General features: G+C 32.8%; 1 protein-coding gene across 2 annotated transcripts in view; it reads left to right on the top strand.

Annotated features, from left to right (window-relative positions):
• The window catches only part of Top2b (DNA topoisomerase II beta), a 70,036-nt gene that overhangs the window by 30,657 nt on the left and 20,764 nt on the right, over window positions 1-18,615 (top strand). For both annotated transcript variants that reach the window (XM_048355961.1, XM_048355960.1), the window contains exons 8-24: window positions 2,619-2,792; window positions 3,217-3,318; window positions 3,404-3,541; window positions 5,833-5,971; window positions 6,369-6,526; window positions 6,679-6,804; window positions 8,315-8,425; window positions 8,511-8,616; window positions 9,352-9,461; window positions 9,786-9,878; window positions 10,237-10,351; window positions 13,660-13,781; window positions 13,971-14,119; window positions 14,623-14,854; window positions 16,580-16,714; window positions 17,308-17,508; window positions 18,321-18,516. In XM_048355961.1, the coding sequence (XP_048211918.1) occupies window positions 2,619-2,792; window positions 3,217-3,318; window positions 3,404-3,541; window positions 5,833-5,971; window positions 6,369-6,526; window positions 6,679-6,804; window positions 8,315-8,425; window positions 8,511-8,616; window positions 9,352-9,461; window positions 9,786-9,878; window positions 10,237-10,351; window positions 13,660-13,781; window positions 13,971-14,119; window positions 14,623-14,854; window positions 16,580-16,714; window positions 17,308-17,508; window positions 18,321-18,516 (2,407 nt within the window). The remainder of the gene's footprint in view (window positions 1-2,618; window positions 2,793-3,216; window positions 3,319-3,403; window positions 3,542-5,832; window positions 5,972-6,368; window positions 6,527-6,678; window positions 6,805-8,314; window positions 8,426-8,510; window positions 8,617-9,351; window positions 9,462-9,785; window positions 9,879-10,236; window positions 10,352-13,659; window positions 13,782-13,970; window positions 14,120-14,622; window positions 14,855-16,579; window positions 16,715-17,307; window positions 17,509-18,320; window positions 18,517-18,615) is intronic.

Raw genomic sequence — 18,615 nt, 5'->3', positions numbered from 1 at the left:
AGTCTATTTTGAAGTGTTTCTTTTTACCTCTTGCTGTTATGAGTATTTTTTTTCTTTGTATTTCTTTTGGCATACTTATATATGTGATATTTTTTAGTTTTTATTTTTATACTATTTTATGCTTCTTTGTATTCTTTAAGTTTCTTGGATTTGTTCAGTGTCTTTTAATAATATATAATATATTTTAGGTAATACTTTTACAAAGATTTCTTTTGACTTCCCCTCCCTTTTTTGTTATATATTCTGTAGTGCTTTCCTGTTTAGTATCCCGTGCTCTTAGAAGTTTGGCCTATTTATCTAGTCTTCTCTTTGTTTCAATTTAATTTCTAAAGTTCACTGTTTTTCTTCTAACACAGTATCCAGTGTATTAATGATGCTATCAAAGGCATTCTGTTTTTATTTTATTTTTTTGCTAGTGGGACTTGAAGTTGGCTTTCTTGTTCACAGCTGGCATACTACAATTTGAATAGTGCTTCCTGTCTAGCATTCTGCTTGATAATTGGAGATAAAGTCCTTGTGGTCATTTCTGCCCACGCTGGCTTTGAACTGCAGTCCTCCAGGTTTCAGCTTCCTGAGTAGCTAGGATTATAGGCAAGAGCCACTGGCAACCAGCTAAAGCTTTCTTTGTGTTATCTTCTGGTTTTTACTTTTAGTATTTTGGTTTGATTTAAATTCCCTTTCTCTGCTAGTTATATGCATTCTACCTTTTTTCTATTGAAGACCATGATATATTAATCAGAATTATTTTAAATGCCCTTTCTGGTATTTGTTACATGAAACATTTTTGGTTTTGATGATTACTTTCTTTTCAGACTTTTTCCTGCCTTTTGTTATACCTAGAAGTTTTAGTCAAAAGTCAGATATGTCATATAGTGTAGTAGACACTGGAGTAAATAGACTTTAGGATGGCTTTAGTATGGGACTTATGCAGGAGTTGGGCCGTGTTTGAAATGTGATCCTTTGTGGGATGGGTACCAGAGACTTCCAAATTCTTCCTTAGTCTTTTATCTTTTCTATTTTCTTTCTTTTTTTGTTTGTTTGTTTTTTCACTGACTTGACGCTCAGATATGGTCTTTTCCTCACAGTTCTTCCTGCTGAATCTCACTGCTGTTAGCATGGGAATAAATTATAATGGCAGAGCATTTGATAATATTTGATTAATTCCCAGTCTTTGGAGTGTACAATGAGCATGTACCTCACAGATTTGCTTCAGAAATGTTTTTGCCTATCCTTCATAATTGGGAATTTTCCTTCTGTCCTTTATCATTTTCTTCCTGTTGCAGTAGGTATCCACTAGTGGGGATCAGTCTATTTGTTTGATGCTCTTGTCTTTCAGAATAAGAGCCTTCCTTTTTTGGTGAGAGTTTGGATGAGTTTTTTCACTGTTGTCCTTCTCTCAAAGCCAGTACTATGAGAGATTCTTCTTTTTTGTTTTACTCATTAATGATCTTTCCTGTAAGAACTTGGTGGGATTCCTAGAGGGAAAATCTGCTATGGTAGGGACTCCTTATGACTATAAATCCTAGGAGTTTCCCATACTTGCACTTGTTCTGCATCCATTAAACTTCCTGGATCTGGTTTATTAAATTTCTGTCCAAGATAAGTAAATGCATAGCTTCTGTAGTTTTCTTTTTTATTTTATTTTAAGTTTTTATTATCAAACTGAATTACAGAGAGGTTAAATTTTCATACATTAGGCATTGGATACATTTCTTGTACTGTTTGTTACCTTGTCCCTCATTGCCCCTTCCCCTCCCACTTTCCCTCCCCCCCATGAGTTTTTCAGTTCATTTACACCAAACAGTTTTGCAAGTATTGCTTTTGTAGTTGTTTGTCTTTTTTTACCCTGTGTCTCTCAATTTTGTTATTCCCTTTCAATTTCCTAGTTCTAATACCAGTATACATGGTTTCCAATATACTCAGATAACATATAGAGGTAGTATAGGTACAACCACAGGAAGGTGATACAAGAACATCATCAATAATAGAAGCTACAGTTACACATGGGACATTGAAAGTAGTTAGAACTGTGATATAACAATCATTTCCATAACATGGAGTTCATTTCACTTAGCATCTTATGTGTTCATAAGGGTATAGCAATTGGGCTCGTGTGATCCTCCGCTGTAATTTGCCTAGACCTGTGCTAATTATTCCCTATAAGGGAGACCATAGAGTCCATGTTTCTTGCTTCTGTAGTTTTCTAAAGGCACATGTCTCCAGAGTTTAGAATGGTCAGCTATACCATGACTTCTATTGTTTGAGTAAAGGAAAAGCATTTAATTTGATTAATTGATTTTTTTTTATAAAAATGGCAATGTCTTTTGTTTCAACCATGTACATATCTAAAGTACTACTGGAAGTTAGCACTGTCATTTAAAATACCTAAAAATTTGAAGTATTTTATAGTAATTCATTTAGCTGCCACTTCTTGCCTTCTTTGTCAAGTACACATAATAATGAATTCTTTTTTGAAGAACAGGGATCAAGAATACCATCAAGAAAAAACATGAATGTTTGAATTTGGGGCTAAGAGCTGATGCAAATGAGGGGTTTTAAAATACGTCTATTTACCTACTTATGTTGCCAGTGTTCATATTTTTGTTTTTCATTAATAGGTAAATGGATTTCGCAGTTATGTAGACCTTTATGTAAAAGACAAATTGGATGAAACTGGGGTGGCCCTGAAAGTTATTCATGAACTTGCCAATGAAAGATGGGATGTTTGCCTCACATTGAGTGAAAAAGGATTCCAGCAAATCAGTTTTGTAAATAGTATTGCAACTACAAAAGTAAGTATGCAAGTTTGATGTTTCTAGGTCTTTGGTAAGATAATACTTCATTTAAAACAACATAGGGCTGGGAATCTAGTTTAGTGGTAGAGTGCTTGTCTAGCATGCACAAAGCCATGGGTTCGATTCTTCAGTACCACATAAACAGAAAACTCCAGAAGTGGCACTGTGGCTCAAGTGGGAGAGTGCTAGCCTTGTGCAAAAGAAGCTCAGAGACAGTGCCTAGGCCCTGAGTTCAAGACCCAGGACTGGCAAAAACCCCAACAATATAACAACAAAAACAATAAATTGTTATTTTAAAAATCCAGACTCTAATTTTGCAACTTATTATTCCTTTAGAAAATAGTTTTGATATAGGACCATCAAATTGTTGGATACCCTATTTATGGAAGATTTTGGATTCTTTTATGTTTTCCCTCCCTAGGGTGGCCGGCATGTGGATTATGTGGTAGATCAAGTTGTTGGAAAACTGATTGAAGTAGTTAAGAAAAAGAACAAAGCTGGTGTTTCAGTGAAACCATTTCAAGTAAGTGATGCTCTGTATATTCTGCTAAATTACTAAAGAATACCAATTTTGATGTTGACCTTTTATTCTGGTACTTTTTCTACAGGTAAAAAACCACATATGGGTTTTTATTAATTGTCTGATTGAAAATCCAACTTTTGATTCCCAGACTAAGGAAAACATGACTCTGCAGCCCAAAAGTTTTGGGTCTAAATGCCAACTGTCAGAAAAATTTTTTAAAGCAGTGAGTAAAACTTACATTGTTTTTCAGTGTTAAGATAGATAGTTGATTAAGTAGTTTTCTTGATTTTTTTTTCTACTTGTGACCATTTTTTCTTTAACCAAACTAATTATTGATGTAGGCATGTTTATACTACAAACTAACATGTTTGATTCTGATAACTTCAAAGAATAGACTTTGGGCTTTTTTGGTGCTAGTACTGAGGTTTAATTTCAGGGGCTCTCAATCTTCTTAATTTTCATTTTCAAGGCTGGTACTCTACCACATGAGCCTCCAGCCCAGACTTTTTCTGGTTAATTGAAGATGAAGTCTCATAGACTTTTCTCATTGGGCTGGCTTCAAATCATGGTCTAGTTCTCAGGCTTCTGAGTAGCTAAGATTATCAATATGAGTCTTTGGTACTCAGCTACAGTTTTTCTATTGAAATATCAAATACATAACATAAAATGTAGTTGTTTCTACATCCTTTAAATTTTCATCTAGACTACCTTAATTATTCTAAAATAATATGAGCATACTACTAAATGATAAATCATTGATTTGCAACTGACTCTTGTGGCTATTATTAGCTTTATGTAACCTATTGTATACAATCTAGATTTGATTTAGTTCCCGTTATTGGTATCATCAAACAAACATTAAGTAACTCGTTTTTTTTTTTTTGCCAGTGTTGGGGCTTGAACTCAGGGCCTGAGCATAACTATCCCTGGCTTCTTTTTGCTCAAGGCTAGCACTCTACCTCTTGAGCCACTATGCCACTTGTGGCTTTTTCTATATATGTGGTGTTGAAGAATCAAACTCAGGGCTTCATGTGTATGAGGCAAGCACTCTACCACTAGGCCATATTCCCAGCCCCAAGTATCTGGGAAGTTAGTTTGGCAGTAGGAATATAAAAATGAATAGCTCCTTAGTCTTTGGAAGTTGATAGTTTGATGAGGGAATAGTGTATAATTTTCATTTGTCAGATTGTAGTAGTGGAGATTGCAAAGGTAAGATCTCAAAGACTGAGACAATGTTGGTTTCTAAGTTCTAATTTAAGGCTTACAGAAGTAGTACTTTGGAATTTAATCATAATCAAGTCAAGCCACAAAATACCCTATACTAATGTTTTCTTATATTTATGTCCTCATACTCTTAAAATCATTATCAATAGGATGACAAAAAAGAAGTAGCCGCTAGGCTTGATGGTACATGCCTGTAATCCTAGCTATTCAGGAGGCTGAGCTTGAAAGAATTTCAGTTGTTAAACCAACCTGATCAAAAAATTCCCTGAGACCCCCCATCTCAACTAATAAAAACTTGGGTAAGGTAGCTATTGCCTATTATCTCAGCTAGGTAGGAAACAAAAAAGAGGAGTGGAGTGAAGGTCAGCCCTGATAACAAGCAAGAAGACCCTATCTGAAAAATAATAAAGGAGAAAAGCTGGAGACTTGATTCAAGTGGTAGAGTACCTGGCTGAGCAAACGCAAGGCCCTAAGTTCAAAACCACCAGTACTGAAAAAAATAGAAGAACTTTCAGGACTTGGAATTGAAGACACTTAAATTCTTGTAACATCTTGTTTCATGTTAATTCACTGTAAATCACAATTTATAATGGTGAAATTTCTATCACATTATTTAAATAACGCATATTCAGAAACTCCTAAATTTATCCTAATTTCCCTTTTTATTAATATTTTTATTTGTGTTGGGACTTTAAGATTATAGTTTGTATTGAAGAATATCAAGGATAATTTCTGGAATTTTCCAGCTAGTAAATTCATGAGTGGACCAGCTTTTATTTTTTTGTATTTTTAATTTTTAAAATATTTTTTGGTCGTGGGGCTTGAACTCTGGGCTTGGGTGCTGTCCCTGAGCTCTTCAGCTCAAGGCTAGTGCTCTACCTCTTGAGCCAGAACACCACATCCTGAACCAGCTTTTACTCTGTTAATTTTAACAAAATTAATAAAAACAGCATATATTATTTATGAAGTTTATTAAAAAGAATTTTTTCAAATATGAATGGCTCTTTCATGTTTGTCTTTCAGTACAATAGATCAATGTATATAGCTGACTGAATTAGTTTTACAAACTAGTTATAGCAATATATTTATTTTATTTTTATATTTATTAGTAAATATACATGCTAACAGTCAAAATAAAATGTATTATAATACATAATATTATTATTGTCATCATTATTTTACCTTAAAATACTCAGATTCCAGGTTTGTCAGTAATAAGCACTGTAAATTTTAGCTAATTATGAATTTGGCTTATTATTATAGCATTGCTCTTTCATTATTTTTTTTAAGGCCTCTAATTGTGGCATTGTAGAAAGTATCTTGAATTGGGTAAAATTTAAGGCTCAGACTCAGCTGAATAAGAAGTGTTCATCAGTGAAATACAGTAAAATCAAAGGCATTCCTAAACTGGATGATGCGAATGATGCTGGTAAGTTTCAGAATATCTTAAAAATATACATTAACTTTTAATTTATCCAGTTTATAGAAATGTTTTATTTAGATTATGATTTTTTGTCTAGAGTACAATTGATACTGCCATAGGTATCACATATCGCTAGATTTTAGTGAATGGGAATTCGATAAATATATTTAATATTCAAATTGTGCTAAACATGATATGACTCAATCATTTGCTTTTATTACTATTCTTTTTGCTTTGTTTTTCTAATATATAGAATATATTACCATATGTAGAGAAATAATGTTTAATAGCCTATGCAATAAATATATAGAGAGAATAAATTATATATTTGAATATAACGGGAGACTATATATATAACATACATCACCTTAATTTAAAATATACATGATTTTTATTTTTTCAGGTGGCAAACATTCCTTGGAGTGTACATTGATATTGACAGAGGGAGACTCTGCTAAATCATTGGCTGTGTCTGGATTAGGTGTGATTGGACGAGACAGATACGGAGTCTTTCCTCTCAGGGGTAAAATTCTTAATGTACGAGAAGCTTCTCACAAACAGGTTGGTGCATATATATGTATACATATATATTTCCAAACATGTTTATGGCATTCCTAATGTGTTACTAAAATTTTTGAAATATAAAATATAAATTTGGACTTACATGTTTCAATGCTTTTAAAATACTTCCTATACTTTTCCTTTTGACACAGATCATGGAAAATGCAGAAATAAACAACATTATTAAAATAGTTGGTCTACAATACAAGAAAAGTTATGATGATGCAGAATCTCTGAAAACCTTGCGTTATGGAAAGATTATGATTATGACTGACCAGGTTGGTTTGATAGTTACTACATATTTATAATTGTACAATTCATATTTTTAGAGTTTTTTTAATTTGAAAATGCTAAAAACAGAGGAGTTACAGTTACATAAGTCAGGCTAGGAATAAAACCTAGTGTTTCAGAAATGCTAAAACTGTGCACTGAGCCACATCCCCAGCTCTAAAGATTCAATTTCATGAGACTTGTTCTAAGATAATATATGTAAAAGTGATAGTGTACAGATTACCAAAAGTACATTGCAGCGAAACATTTATGGGAAAGACATTTTTATATTACTTAATTTTTCTATATCAATTTTTTGATTATTAACTAATAAGATATTAAATAATATTTTTAAGTGCAGTAAATATGAAAAGAGTAGGATATAGTGATGTCTTACAGAAACTAAGTCTATAAGTAGGAATGAAATGTGAGTGGAAAATTCGCTGGCATATATTGAGATACACAAAAATCAGGACATAAAAAAAGTGAGTAATCGGGCTGGGGATATAGCCTAGTGGCAAGAGTGCCTGCCTCGGATACACGAGGCCCTAGGTTCGATTCCCCAGCACCACATATACAGAAAACGGCCAGAAGCGGCGCTGTGGCTCAAGTGGCAGAGTGCTAGCCTTGAGCGGGAAGAAGCCAGGGACAGTGCTCAGGCCCTGAGTCCAAGGCCCAGGACTGGCCAAAAAAAAAAAAAAAAAAAAAAAAAAAAAAGTGAGTAATCAGGAAAAAATATGAAAATTGAATTTTTTTGGTAGTACTGTGGTTTGAGCTTGACTTGTAGTTAGAAAAATAGAAAAAGAAGAATTTCATATGTATCCAACTGTGTATTTTAAAAGCTTTTGAAGAGCTATATCTCCAATGGAAAATGATACTATATTGTTTTAAGCAGAACTTTTGCAATTTTTATGTCAAGAATATTTATAACTCTGTTTCCTGTCCCACTACCCAATGAAGTAGCATTATAACCATGTTTTATGTATTTTTTCATTTTTAAAGCCATTTATAAAACTCAGTGAAATCTGAGTCATCTATAAACAACCTAGTCTATAAGACCAGGAGCATTCACTATATCACTAGCTATGCTCCTTACTTGCATTTAAAAGTAAATTCTTAGGTATGACATCTAACATGTATTTTGTAAAATGCAGTTTTTGGTTTTGTTTTGTTTTGTTTTGTTTTGCCAGTCCTGGGGCTTAGACTCAGGGCCTGAACACTGTACCTGGCTTCTTTTTGCTCAAGGCTAGCACTCTACCACTTGAGCTTCAGCGTCACTTCTGGCTTTTTCTATATTTGTGGTGCTGAGAAATCAAACCCAGGGCTTCATGTATACGAGACAAGCATTCAACCACTAGGCTGTATTCTCAGCCCTTGTAAAATGCAGTTTTAAAATTTGAATGAAATTTTATTTCTTTGCTTTAGTAATACATTTTAAATTTGGTTAAAGTTGTATTTTAACTATAAGTAGTTATATTTTGTAAAATTTACAGTACTTTTTACTTTTTATATATTTAGGATCAAGATGGCTCTCACATAAAAGGCTTGCTTATTAATTTCATTCATCACAATTGGCCATCACTTTTGAAGCATGGTTTTCTTGAAGAATTCATTACTCCTATTGTAAAGGTATTATTTATACTATTACATGTTTTTATACTGTTGTCTTGAAGGAAGCAAAAAAACACTAATTTCTTTATTTAATTAATTTAAGGCAAGCAAAAATAAGCAAGAACTTTCCTTCTATAGTATTCCTGAATTTGATGAGTGGAAGAAACATATAGAAAATCAGAAAGCCTGGAAAATAAAATACTACAAAGGTTTGTGTCTTAAAATATTTAAGTTTTGTGAAGTGATTACTTATTTAAATTTTGTAGAAAATTAATGAAAGGTTACTCATGTACCTTAACAATCACAATTTCAGTGGCCAGTCTTGCTTAATCCAAACCTCTATTGCCATGCTAGTTTGAAATAATTTATAGATTTTATATTGCCTGTAAGTACACTTCAATATGTATTTCTAAAAGAATAGATACTTTCCTTTAAAAACTGTATATCTTAAAATCCAGCCAATGTTATAATTCCTTAATTGTATTAATATAAAAAGCATCATAATGTGAAATTTTAATACAATCATAAAGAAATACTTTATTACACTTTTTATGGTTTACATATTTTATTATATTTAAAGTCAAGATCTAAGCACATTACATTTGGTTGGTATGTCTTATTAGTTTCAGTATATGTTTTAATATGTTTTTGTGACAATTTATCACGAAAGTTGAGGCTAGGGATTGGTGGCACACACCTCTAATTCCATGTTTCTTTGTCCCCTTATTTTTTTCGTTAACTGGTGGTAATTTCAGCAGTAATCACATTTAACAGGTAGCATTGTATACTTGTGAAACCCATTTGTCTTTCTTTTCTACTAAATTGATGAATTGGTATAGATGTTGCTAGCTAGATGTTGCTAACTTTCCCCAACAGCTTTTCACTGTATGGTTTTAAGCAGCTATTGATTTTTGTGACTCAGTATTATTTTTAAAATTCTGCAGGATTGGGTACCAGTACAGCTAAAGAAGCAAAAGAATATTTTGCTGATATGGAAAGGCATCGCATTTTGTTTAGATATGCTGGTCCTGAAGATGATGCAGCCATAACTCTGGTAATTAAACTCATGGAAAAAAAAATTGTTAGTCCCTCTCTCTCCTGCCTCCGATACCTTTCTTCCCAATCTTTATTTCTTATGATAAATTGCTTTTGAAACTGTAGCATCTAAAGTACTGAATTTTAGTTTTTTCCACAGGATAACCCTGGTTCATACTTCTTTAAGTGAAAGATTCAGTTAAGGTGTATTTTTTTATAAAAACATATGAAAGTAACCTTTTATTTGCCAGAAGTTAATTATTAGTTGAATTTATAAATCTAAATTTGATAGTGGAATTAATTTTATTTTCAATTTATGAAATCATTACTTGTAATCTTTCAGGCATTCAGTAAGAAGAAGATTGATGACAGGAAAGAATGGCTAACAAATTTCATGGAAGACCGGAGACAGCGTAGGTTACATGGTTTACCAGAGGTTAGTCATATAGAGCTGTGATCTGACTTGGGAGGTTGAGACTGGGATTTTGTGGTTTGAGGCTAGCCTAGGCAAAATGTTAGGGAGACCTCCATTTCAATTAATAAGCAATGAGGGGGAGCCATAACAAGGAGGATTGCAGGCAGAAGGATTACCTCCAAGCTAGACTGAGCAAAAAATACCACAAAACTCAAAAGCAAAAGGTGTTTAGGAGTGCGGTTAGAGTGGCAAAGCTCTTGCCTCACAAGCCCAGAGTTCAAACTCTGGTATCACTAAAAAAATGTAGTTGTCTGGGGAAAAATGTGATTAAAACGTACATAGTAATAATGACAATATTGCTTTATGACTTTTCTTCTAGCAATTTTTATATGGTACAGCAACAAAGCATTTGACTTACAATGATTTCATCAATAAAGAATTAATTCTTTTCTCAAACTCTGACAATGAAAGATCAATACCATCTCTTGTTGATGGTAAGTAACCTTTGTTTAAAAATCTTTCTCATTTTCTTGTTATTATTATTTAGTTTCATGTAATCTAGGCCATCCTTAAGGTACACGTTTAAGTTGTTATTTGAACTCTTATAAAAATGTGATTCAAAACACTGATTCAGAGGAATTTAAAGCCTTTTGTTAATTTTGAGATACGTTTTGGTAGGAATAAAGTCTTTAACATTCCCCAGTTTGAAATTTTTTAACTTTTTGAAGTTTTCAAGAAAATGTAAGACTAATCTTTGAAAGCTTTTGCCAGAGTTGATTATGAAATGTGATTTTGTTAATTTCTAAAATATGATCAGAATATATTTTTACCATTTTTTTATACTTCACTGGCTAAACTCTAATGCTTTTGCTTTTTCAACTTGCCAGAATTTAGGAACTAGTTAGAATAGATTTTGATCTCTCTTTTAGGATTAAAAGAATTTATTATCTATAAGGAGTTGTTATTCAGCAAAGCAGTTTATGAATATAATGTGTCTTGATCAGTGTTACCCCTTTGAAAATTCTCACCCATCTTGCCTAAACCAACCTAGAATTTTCTTTTCCATTTTAGAACTTTTAGCAAGTTTGCTGACCTTGGTGGGATTTTTTGCTTTCTAGCTACTAGCAATATTGTCCATACATGTTCTTTAGCCTGAAGTTATCTACCCTATTTATTAAGTTTCAGATAATTAAATTTGTGTGCCTCTTTCTTTACCTATCTGAATTTATCCTCAATTACATTATAAATTTCAAAGTAGTGACCATGTTTTACCATCATGTTTCTTTCTTTCTTACTCAGTGATGGTGACAATAGTAGTATATACTAAAATAAATTACTGCTTTATTAATTGGCTTAGAACAGGAAGAATAAGGAGGAAGCAGAGAGCTTTCTTCTTGTTGTATCACATGAACCTTATTATTTCAATACTCTGAGGACAGTGTGACTTCCTACTTTAGTAAATTGCTTTGTCACATAAAAAATGGTCAAGCTAAAGTGATTATCCAAATTTAAAATTCTATAGTCTTTTTTACATAATTACAATAGCTAGCTTGGATGAATGTTTTTCTGGTTTAAGGTACTTCCATAATAATTGTCAGGCTTATTGGTCATTTTGCTGATATTTGAGTGACAGCTGACATTTTAGTCATATGAGTGCTTAGAAACTCTTGCCAAGATAGCTTGGAGCCACTGAGTGCTGCTTCTTCTTCTTCTTCTTCTTCTTCTTCTTCTTCTTCTTCTTCTTCTTCTTCTTCTTCTTCTTCTTCTTCTTCTTCTCCTTCTTCTTTTTCGTCATCTTTGTCTTCTTTTTTTTTAATTTTACTGTCAAGGTGATGTATAGAGGGGTAACAGTTACATAACAAGGTAGTACATTTCTTGTCATATTTGTTACACTCTTCCTCATTTTTCTTTCCCTTCCCTAGCTCAGATAAGCATATGTACAATATCCAGTGTACCAAAATCATATACAGTAACCACATGAGGTATGCCATAGGAAATTCACGTAGTACATTATACATAACGACAACAATAAAATCCTCCTGTTTCATTTCATCTTATATAATCATATGTACATAGCTGTTGAGCTATTATGATCCTCTATAAGGTCTATCCTAGACCTTATTATGTTTATTTAGTAATTGTTAAATTTTAGAGACATAATGTAAAGTCGCTGACCAAAACATGTGGAAATACCATTTGAAAAGAAGTTTGTTATTTTACAGACACGAACTCTACTGTTCTCCTCCCCGCCATACATCCACATATCAGGGAGACCATTTGTTCTCTGTGTTCTAGGCTTGTCTCGCTCAACATTATTTGTTGAAGATCTGACCATTTCCCTGTGAATGACATTATTTTATCATTTCTAATTGCTGTATAGAATTCCATTGTGTACAGATACCACATTTTTTGGATCCATTCATCTGCAGAGGGGCATCTGGGTTGGTTCCATATTTTGGCTATTGTGAATTGTGCGATGATAAACATGGATGTGCAGGTGTCTTTGTGGTATCCTGGATCCTGTTGTTCAGGATAGATCCCTAGGAGTGGTCTGGCTGGGTCATAACGTATGTCTATGCTGAGCTTTTTGAGGAACCTCTATACTGTTCTCCAGGTTGGTTGTACTAGTTTACACTCCCACCAACAATGGAGAAGTGTTCCTCTTTCTCCGCATCCCCTCCAGCATTTGTTGTTGTCTGAGTTCAGAGTATAGGCCATTCTAACTGGAGTGAGGTGGTATCTCAGGGTTGTTTTTATTTGCATTTCTTTTACTGTCAGGGATGTTGAACATTTCCTCATATGTTTCTTTGCCATTTTTTATTTCTTCTCCTGTGAAGTCTCTCCTTAGCTTCTTTGCCCATTTAATAATTGGTTTACTGGTTTTGGAGGGGTTTAGTTTCTTCAGTTCTCTGTAGATGATGGATATTAGGCCTTTGTTGCTTTGCTGGTGAAAATCTTTTCCCATATGGTTGGCTGTCTTTCTAGTTCGGTGGCTATGTCTTTAGCTGTGTGTTTTGTAGTAGTCGTATTTGTCGAGAGTTTTCCCTATCTCTTGTGCCCATGGGACTATATTCAGGAAGTTCTTGCCTATGCCTATAAATTCTAGTGTTCCTCCTACTCTGTCCTTTAGTAGTTTCAGGGTTTCTGGTCTGATGTTGAGGTCTTTAATCCATTTTGAGTTGATCTTGGTGCATGGTGATAGGCTAGGGTCCACTTTGAGTTTTCCACATGTGGCTGCCCAGTTTTCCCAGCACCAGTAGTTGAAGAGATTATGTTTTTTCCATTGTATGTCTTTGGCTCCTTTGTCAAATATCAGCTGACTGTAAGTATGTGGATTTATTTCTGGGTCTTCTATCCTATTCCATTGATCTTCATGTCTGTTTTTATGCCAGTACCAGGCTGTTTTTGTTATGGCTCTATAATAAAGCTTGAAGTCTGGTATTGTGATACCTCCTGCACTGCTTCTTTTGCCTAGAACTGCTTTGGCTATTCTAAGTCTCTTGTTGTTCCATATGAAACTGAGAGGTTAAGTCCAAAAGGTTATCTTTCAATTGGTATCTTGCTTTTATAGTTAGAAATGTATTAGTGAACTCAGATAGTTGTAAAATATCAAGTATCTGTTTTATTATTATTTATTATTTTATATTTATGTTGTATTGTTTATATTTTATTATTTATTATTCTTTCAAAACCATGTTTTTGCTCTTTTCTCCTGAGATATATACATTGTTGCCACTAAAAGAATTGTCATAATTGTATCTAGAGGTTGTAATTTCAAGAGGAATGTTCTTTCTAAAAATAGGTTTTAAACCAGGCCAACGAAAAGTTTTGTTTACCTGTTTCAAGAGGAATGATAAACGTGAAGTAAAAGTTGCCCAGTTGGCTGGATCTGTTGCTGAAATGTCTGCTTATCATCATGGAGAAGTAAGTATTGAGATTGGATTCAGTTGAAACTCATTATTGACATGATGCATGATTGTTATCCATGTAAAATATTTTTTATGAAGTCTTCAGAAGTATGATCGAATTGTGAGGTTTTTTAATCGCAAATTAAGGAATAGTATAGGAAATTTGGAGTATTAATGTTATAATCTGTCTTACTCTATTCTGCAGCAAGCATTGATGATGACTATAGTGAATTTGGCTCAGAACTTTGTGGGAAGTAACAACATTAACTTGCTTCAGCCGATTGGTCAGTTTGGAACTCGGCTTCATGGTGGCAAAGATGCTGCAAGCCCTCGTTATATTTTCACAATGTTAAGGTAAACACTTGCTGATTTAATAGTAGAGAGTTCAGTTTAAGTTTATCAGTATAAATTAAATATTTAATAGAATTGGAATTGTGGAGAGATATGATTACCTATTATTCTATTGAGGGTGAATGTTTGAAATTATTTCATAAAAATACAATTAAGTCTACTGACCTTAATTGTTTTGAATTCTTGGTGAAATCAGTCTTAATAAGTGTGAACATTTTTTTCTCCCTTAACTTTGTTTTTTAGTTATGGGTTATATGCTTTGTTCACAATGCGAGGACATTCTTAGATAAGATTAAGAATATAAGTAATAATGTACACATGTAAATAGAACAATTTTTTGCCCTTGTACTTGAGTGAAATATGCACTTAGAACTAATGTTAGATAATTTTTATTGTGTGCAATTACAGAATATAAGAGATTTTTCTGAAATGTAAACTGTTCATGTATGAAGTTTATTTCTCAAAGCCATACAACTTTCCATATTTTCTTTTTTTTTTTTTGTTAGCTCTTTAGCAAGACTACTTTTTCCTGCTGTGGATGACAACTTGCTTAAGTTCCTTTATGATGATAATCAACGTGTAGAGCCTGAGTGGTATATTCCCATAATCCCCATGGTTTTAATAAATGGTGCTGAGGGCATTGGTACTGGATGGGCTTGTAAACTGCCCAATTATGATGCTAGAGAAATTGTGAACAATGTCAGACGAATGCTAGAAGGATTAGATCCTCATCCTATGGTAATTTTTTTTAGAACTTATTGCTTATATTATTTAATAAATGATAATGGGTAAAAGAAAGTTCAGTCATATTAGTAAAAGGTGAAAGATTTATACGATCTGAAGAGAAACCAGAGTAGTTCAGTCATATTAGAAAAATGATGAAACATTTTTATTTTAGAACTGTAGCTGCTAAAGACCTTATTAGGGTGCAACTTGATATGTGCTTACAAATAAAAGAGAAATGAATGAATGTGGGAGTAGGTTTTGTGAGGAAAATTGTTTATTAAAATTAAAAAATTAAAAATATAAAAAAATTAAAGTACCTGAATTATACAGAAAAGAGTGCTTTTGTGGTAAAATTTATTTTTGTTCTATACTACCAAGTCATGAAAAATTTTCCTTACTACATTCATTATTATTACTAAAGTTATTAATGTTCATTATGCATATAGGCATAAACATTATTTTGGCATATTTGGTTAAAGTTTTATTTCATTTTTGTATAGAATAAAAATTATTGAGTATGATTTACATATTTTTCCTTGAAATAATTAAAAACAGTTATCTTAAAGTGGTTCTACTAGAAGCATCAAATTATTTTCTGATGATCATGTTTTAATTAAACTGTTTAAGGTACACTTTTTAAATGTTGGGCCCAGAGTATGTTTTCAGTACATAAATGTGTGCCTACTATGCATGTGACAATATGATAGAGTTTGACCTATGGCTTCTGACTTCTACAAATTAATCTATTGTCAGAATAAGACATTAGGATTTAAAATTTATAGAGATGAAAGATGTTAATTGTTCAGTATGCCAGAAGAAGTGTCTTATAGTACATGCCTAATTTCTTATTGATAATAACAAGTACCAATATTGAAAAGGGAGTGAATTTTTATAATTTATTTAAAAGGGTTTTTCTGGATGAATGTCACATAAAATAGCTTCTTGGTCCATTTGTTTTGTTAATATAATAAAACACCTGAAGCAGAATTTTAAATGTTTTATTCTGTCTCATAGTTCTAGTGGTCCAAGATCTAGAGTCCATATCTAGTAATTTTCTTGTTAGCAGAGTCCATAGGCAGTGGAGGGCATCACATTGCAAGAGAATGGGAGTGAATTGCATATATTTCTATCTTGCTGCTTTTTCTTACTCTTCTTATACAGGATTCAAAATTGTTGAATAGTTGTCATCCCAAAAGATCCACCTTTACTTAAACAATATGGATTTAGTTTTTAATCTCTGAATACCTCAACAATGGAGATTAGATTTCCATACATGAAGCCTCGGGACACTCAAACCATATCTAAACCACAATAGATAGAAGGAATATTTAAAATATTCCAGAAAAATGTAGGAAAAGAGTAGTGGTTCTGCAGAGCAAATTATTGGATGGAAATTAGAAAGTTAAATTGGGCCCAGATCCAAGTAGTTTGAATTTAAAGGATATTAATTTAGAGGAGAAGGAATTATGGAGACAATAGTCTGAATAAAGCACTATTCTAGAAAGACTATGAAAGATGTTAAAATTTTGAGACTGAATGATGTTCAGATTATACTAAAGAAGCAGTAAATTCAAGATTGAGTGGTAATTTTGAGAGGGACAGTTGAAAACAAACAATGCTGTTTCAGTGATATTCATCAGCTATTAATTTAGACCATAAACCAACAGTCATTCAAATGTGGTACTGTCACTCCAGAGCAAAGTCAAGGTCTATGTTATTTCCATTTTTTCTCTGCAGCTTCCAAACTACAAAAATTTTAAAGGCACAATCCAGGAACTTGGTCAAAACCAGTATGCTGTTAGCGGTGAAATCTTTGTGGTAGATAGAAACACTGTGGAAATTACAGAACTTCCGGTTAGAACCTGGACACAGGTTAGTATAAGTAGACAAACTGCCTGTAAGACAGGTATTACATTAACAATTCTTTCTGCTAAGAATAATCCATGATTATTTGCTTTAAATAGTATAATGTTTATTTCCTGTATGTAAATTTTATCCATTCAATTGAATTTGTGCTTTGAATTTTTAAGTAACAATCCAAAATCTTTTAAATTTATACAATATGGTATGACTTTGGTGAGTGCTTTTTTAGAGATTATGTTTTTGTACTTACCTTAAAATTACTAGAATAAGATATGTGTAGTAATAAATGGTGTTTTAAATTCTTATAAATATAGTCAACAAATTCATGTAAGTTAGCATGCCATCTGTCAGTTCTAGTTTATATAAACCTCTTTATATCATTTGGAGTATGCATAAATTAGAACTATTATCTTCTTGTATGTCTTTTCAGACCACTGAGAATATTCCCATTTATCTCTTTAGTGATTGAACAGGAGACAGTAGAGTTGGTGACTTCCCCTTCGCTCCTCCACCCAGAGCTGAGAAGTTTTAAGAGATGCTGTGACTTTTGAGAACATGATAATGTATCATAAAAAGAATTGGTTGTTTTCAAATTTTTACAGGTATACAAGGAGCAGGTTTTAGAACCTATGCTAAATGGAACAGATAAAACACCAGCATTAATTTCTGATTATAAAGAATATCATACTGATACAACTGTGAAATTTGTGGTGAAAATGACAGAAGAGAAACTAGCGCAAGCAGAAGCTGTTGGATTACATAAAGTTTTTAAACTTCAAACTACTCTTACTTGCAATTCCATGGTAAGTCACGTATGCATCTCTGCTTGGACACATGGGATATGTAGTACCTTTATGTTACAGGGTTTGCATGTGTCTTATGCTCATCTCTATTAGCATTTTAACTGTAGACTACTTATCACTTCACAATTCTAATTGGTTTCATTAAACTTGTATATTTGTGTTTATAGTATAATCAGAGAGGAAGGTACAAAATTAATGTATTTGGTCATGCAACTTATATTCTAAAATAATTTTTAGATTTAAAATAGATTATAAGAAGAAAAAAATCTAACAATTGCATAGAGTAAAAGCATCATAATTTGTTAGGAAAAGTATAGCGGGAAGATAGAGAATTTGAATAATTTAGTTATAGAACAAGTCATTGTAAAAAGACAGTGGTAAACTTCCAGTTAGTATTTTGAAGGAAGGTGAACCTTAATGTTTTAAAGCTTAAGAATAGAATATGTAAGCTGGGCACTGGTGGCTTACACCTCTAATCCTAGCTACTCAGGAGGCTGAGCTCTGAGGATTGCAGTTGGAAGCCAGCCCAGGCAGGAAAGTCCATGAGACCCTTATCTCCAATTTACTAGCAATAAAATAAACAGAAGTGGTTCTGTGGCTCCAAGTAGTACAACGCTAGCCTTGAGCACAAAGAAGCTCAGGGACAGTGCCGAGGACCTGAATTCAAGTCCCATGATCGACGAGAAAAGAAAAGAATAAAGAATTTTTTTAATGACTTATTTTTTCTCTCATATCTTAAACACTGTAGATATTTTATAAATCAGAATAACGGTACAGATTTAAGGAATTTATAAAATCTATGCTTTACTTAGGTACTTTTTGATCATATGGGATGTCTGAAGAAATATGAAACTGTACAAGATATTCTCAAAGAATTCTTTGATTTACGACTAAGTTATTACGGTTTACGAAAGGAATGGCTTGTGGGAATGTTGGGAGCAGAATCTACAAAGCTTAACAATCAAGCTCGTTTCATTTTAGAGAAGATACAAGGGAAAATTACTATAGGTAAGATCAACCTTTAAAAAATTTGAACAGTAGTTAAAATGGAAAAAATCTTTATTAATAGAAGACTTTTTTTTATCAGTAGAATATAAGCAAATACAA

This window comes from Perognathus longimembris, chromosome 10 (assembly GCF_023159225.1).
Source record: "Perognathus longimembris pacificus isolate PPM17 chromosome 10, ASM2315922v1, whole genome shotgun sequence".
Lineage (NCBI taxonomy): Eukaryota > Metazoa > Chordata > Mammalia > Rodentia > Heteromyidae > Perognathus > Perognathus longimembris.
Note: the sequence above shows the minus strand (reverse complement) of the source record. Positions and strands in the feature narration are given on the sequence as shown.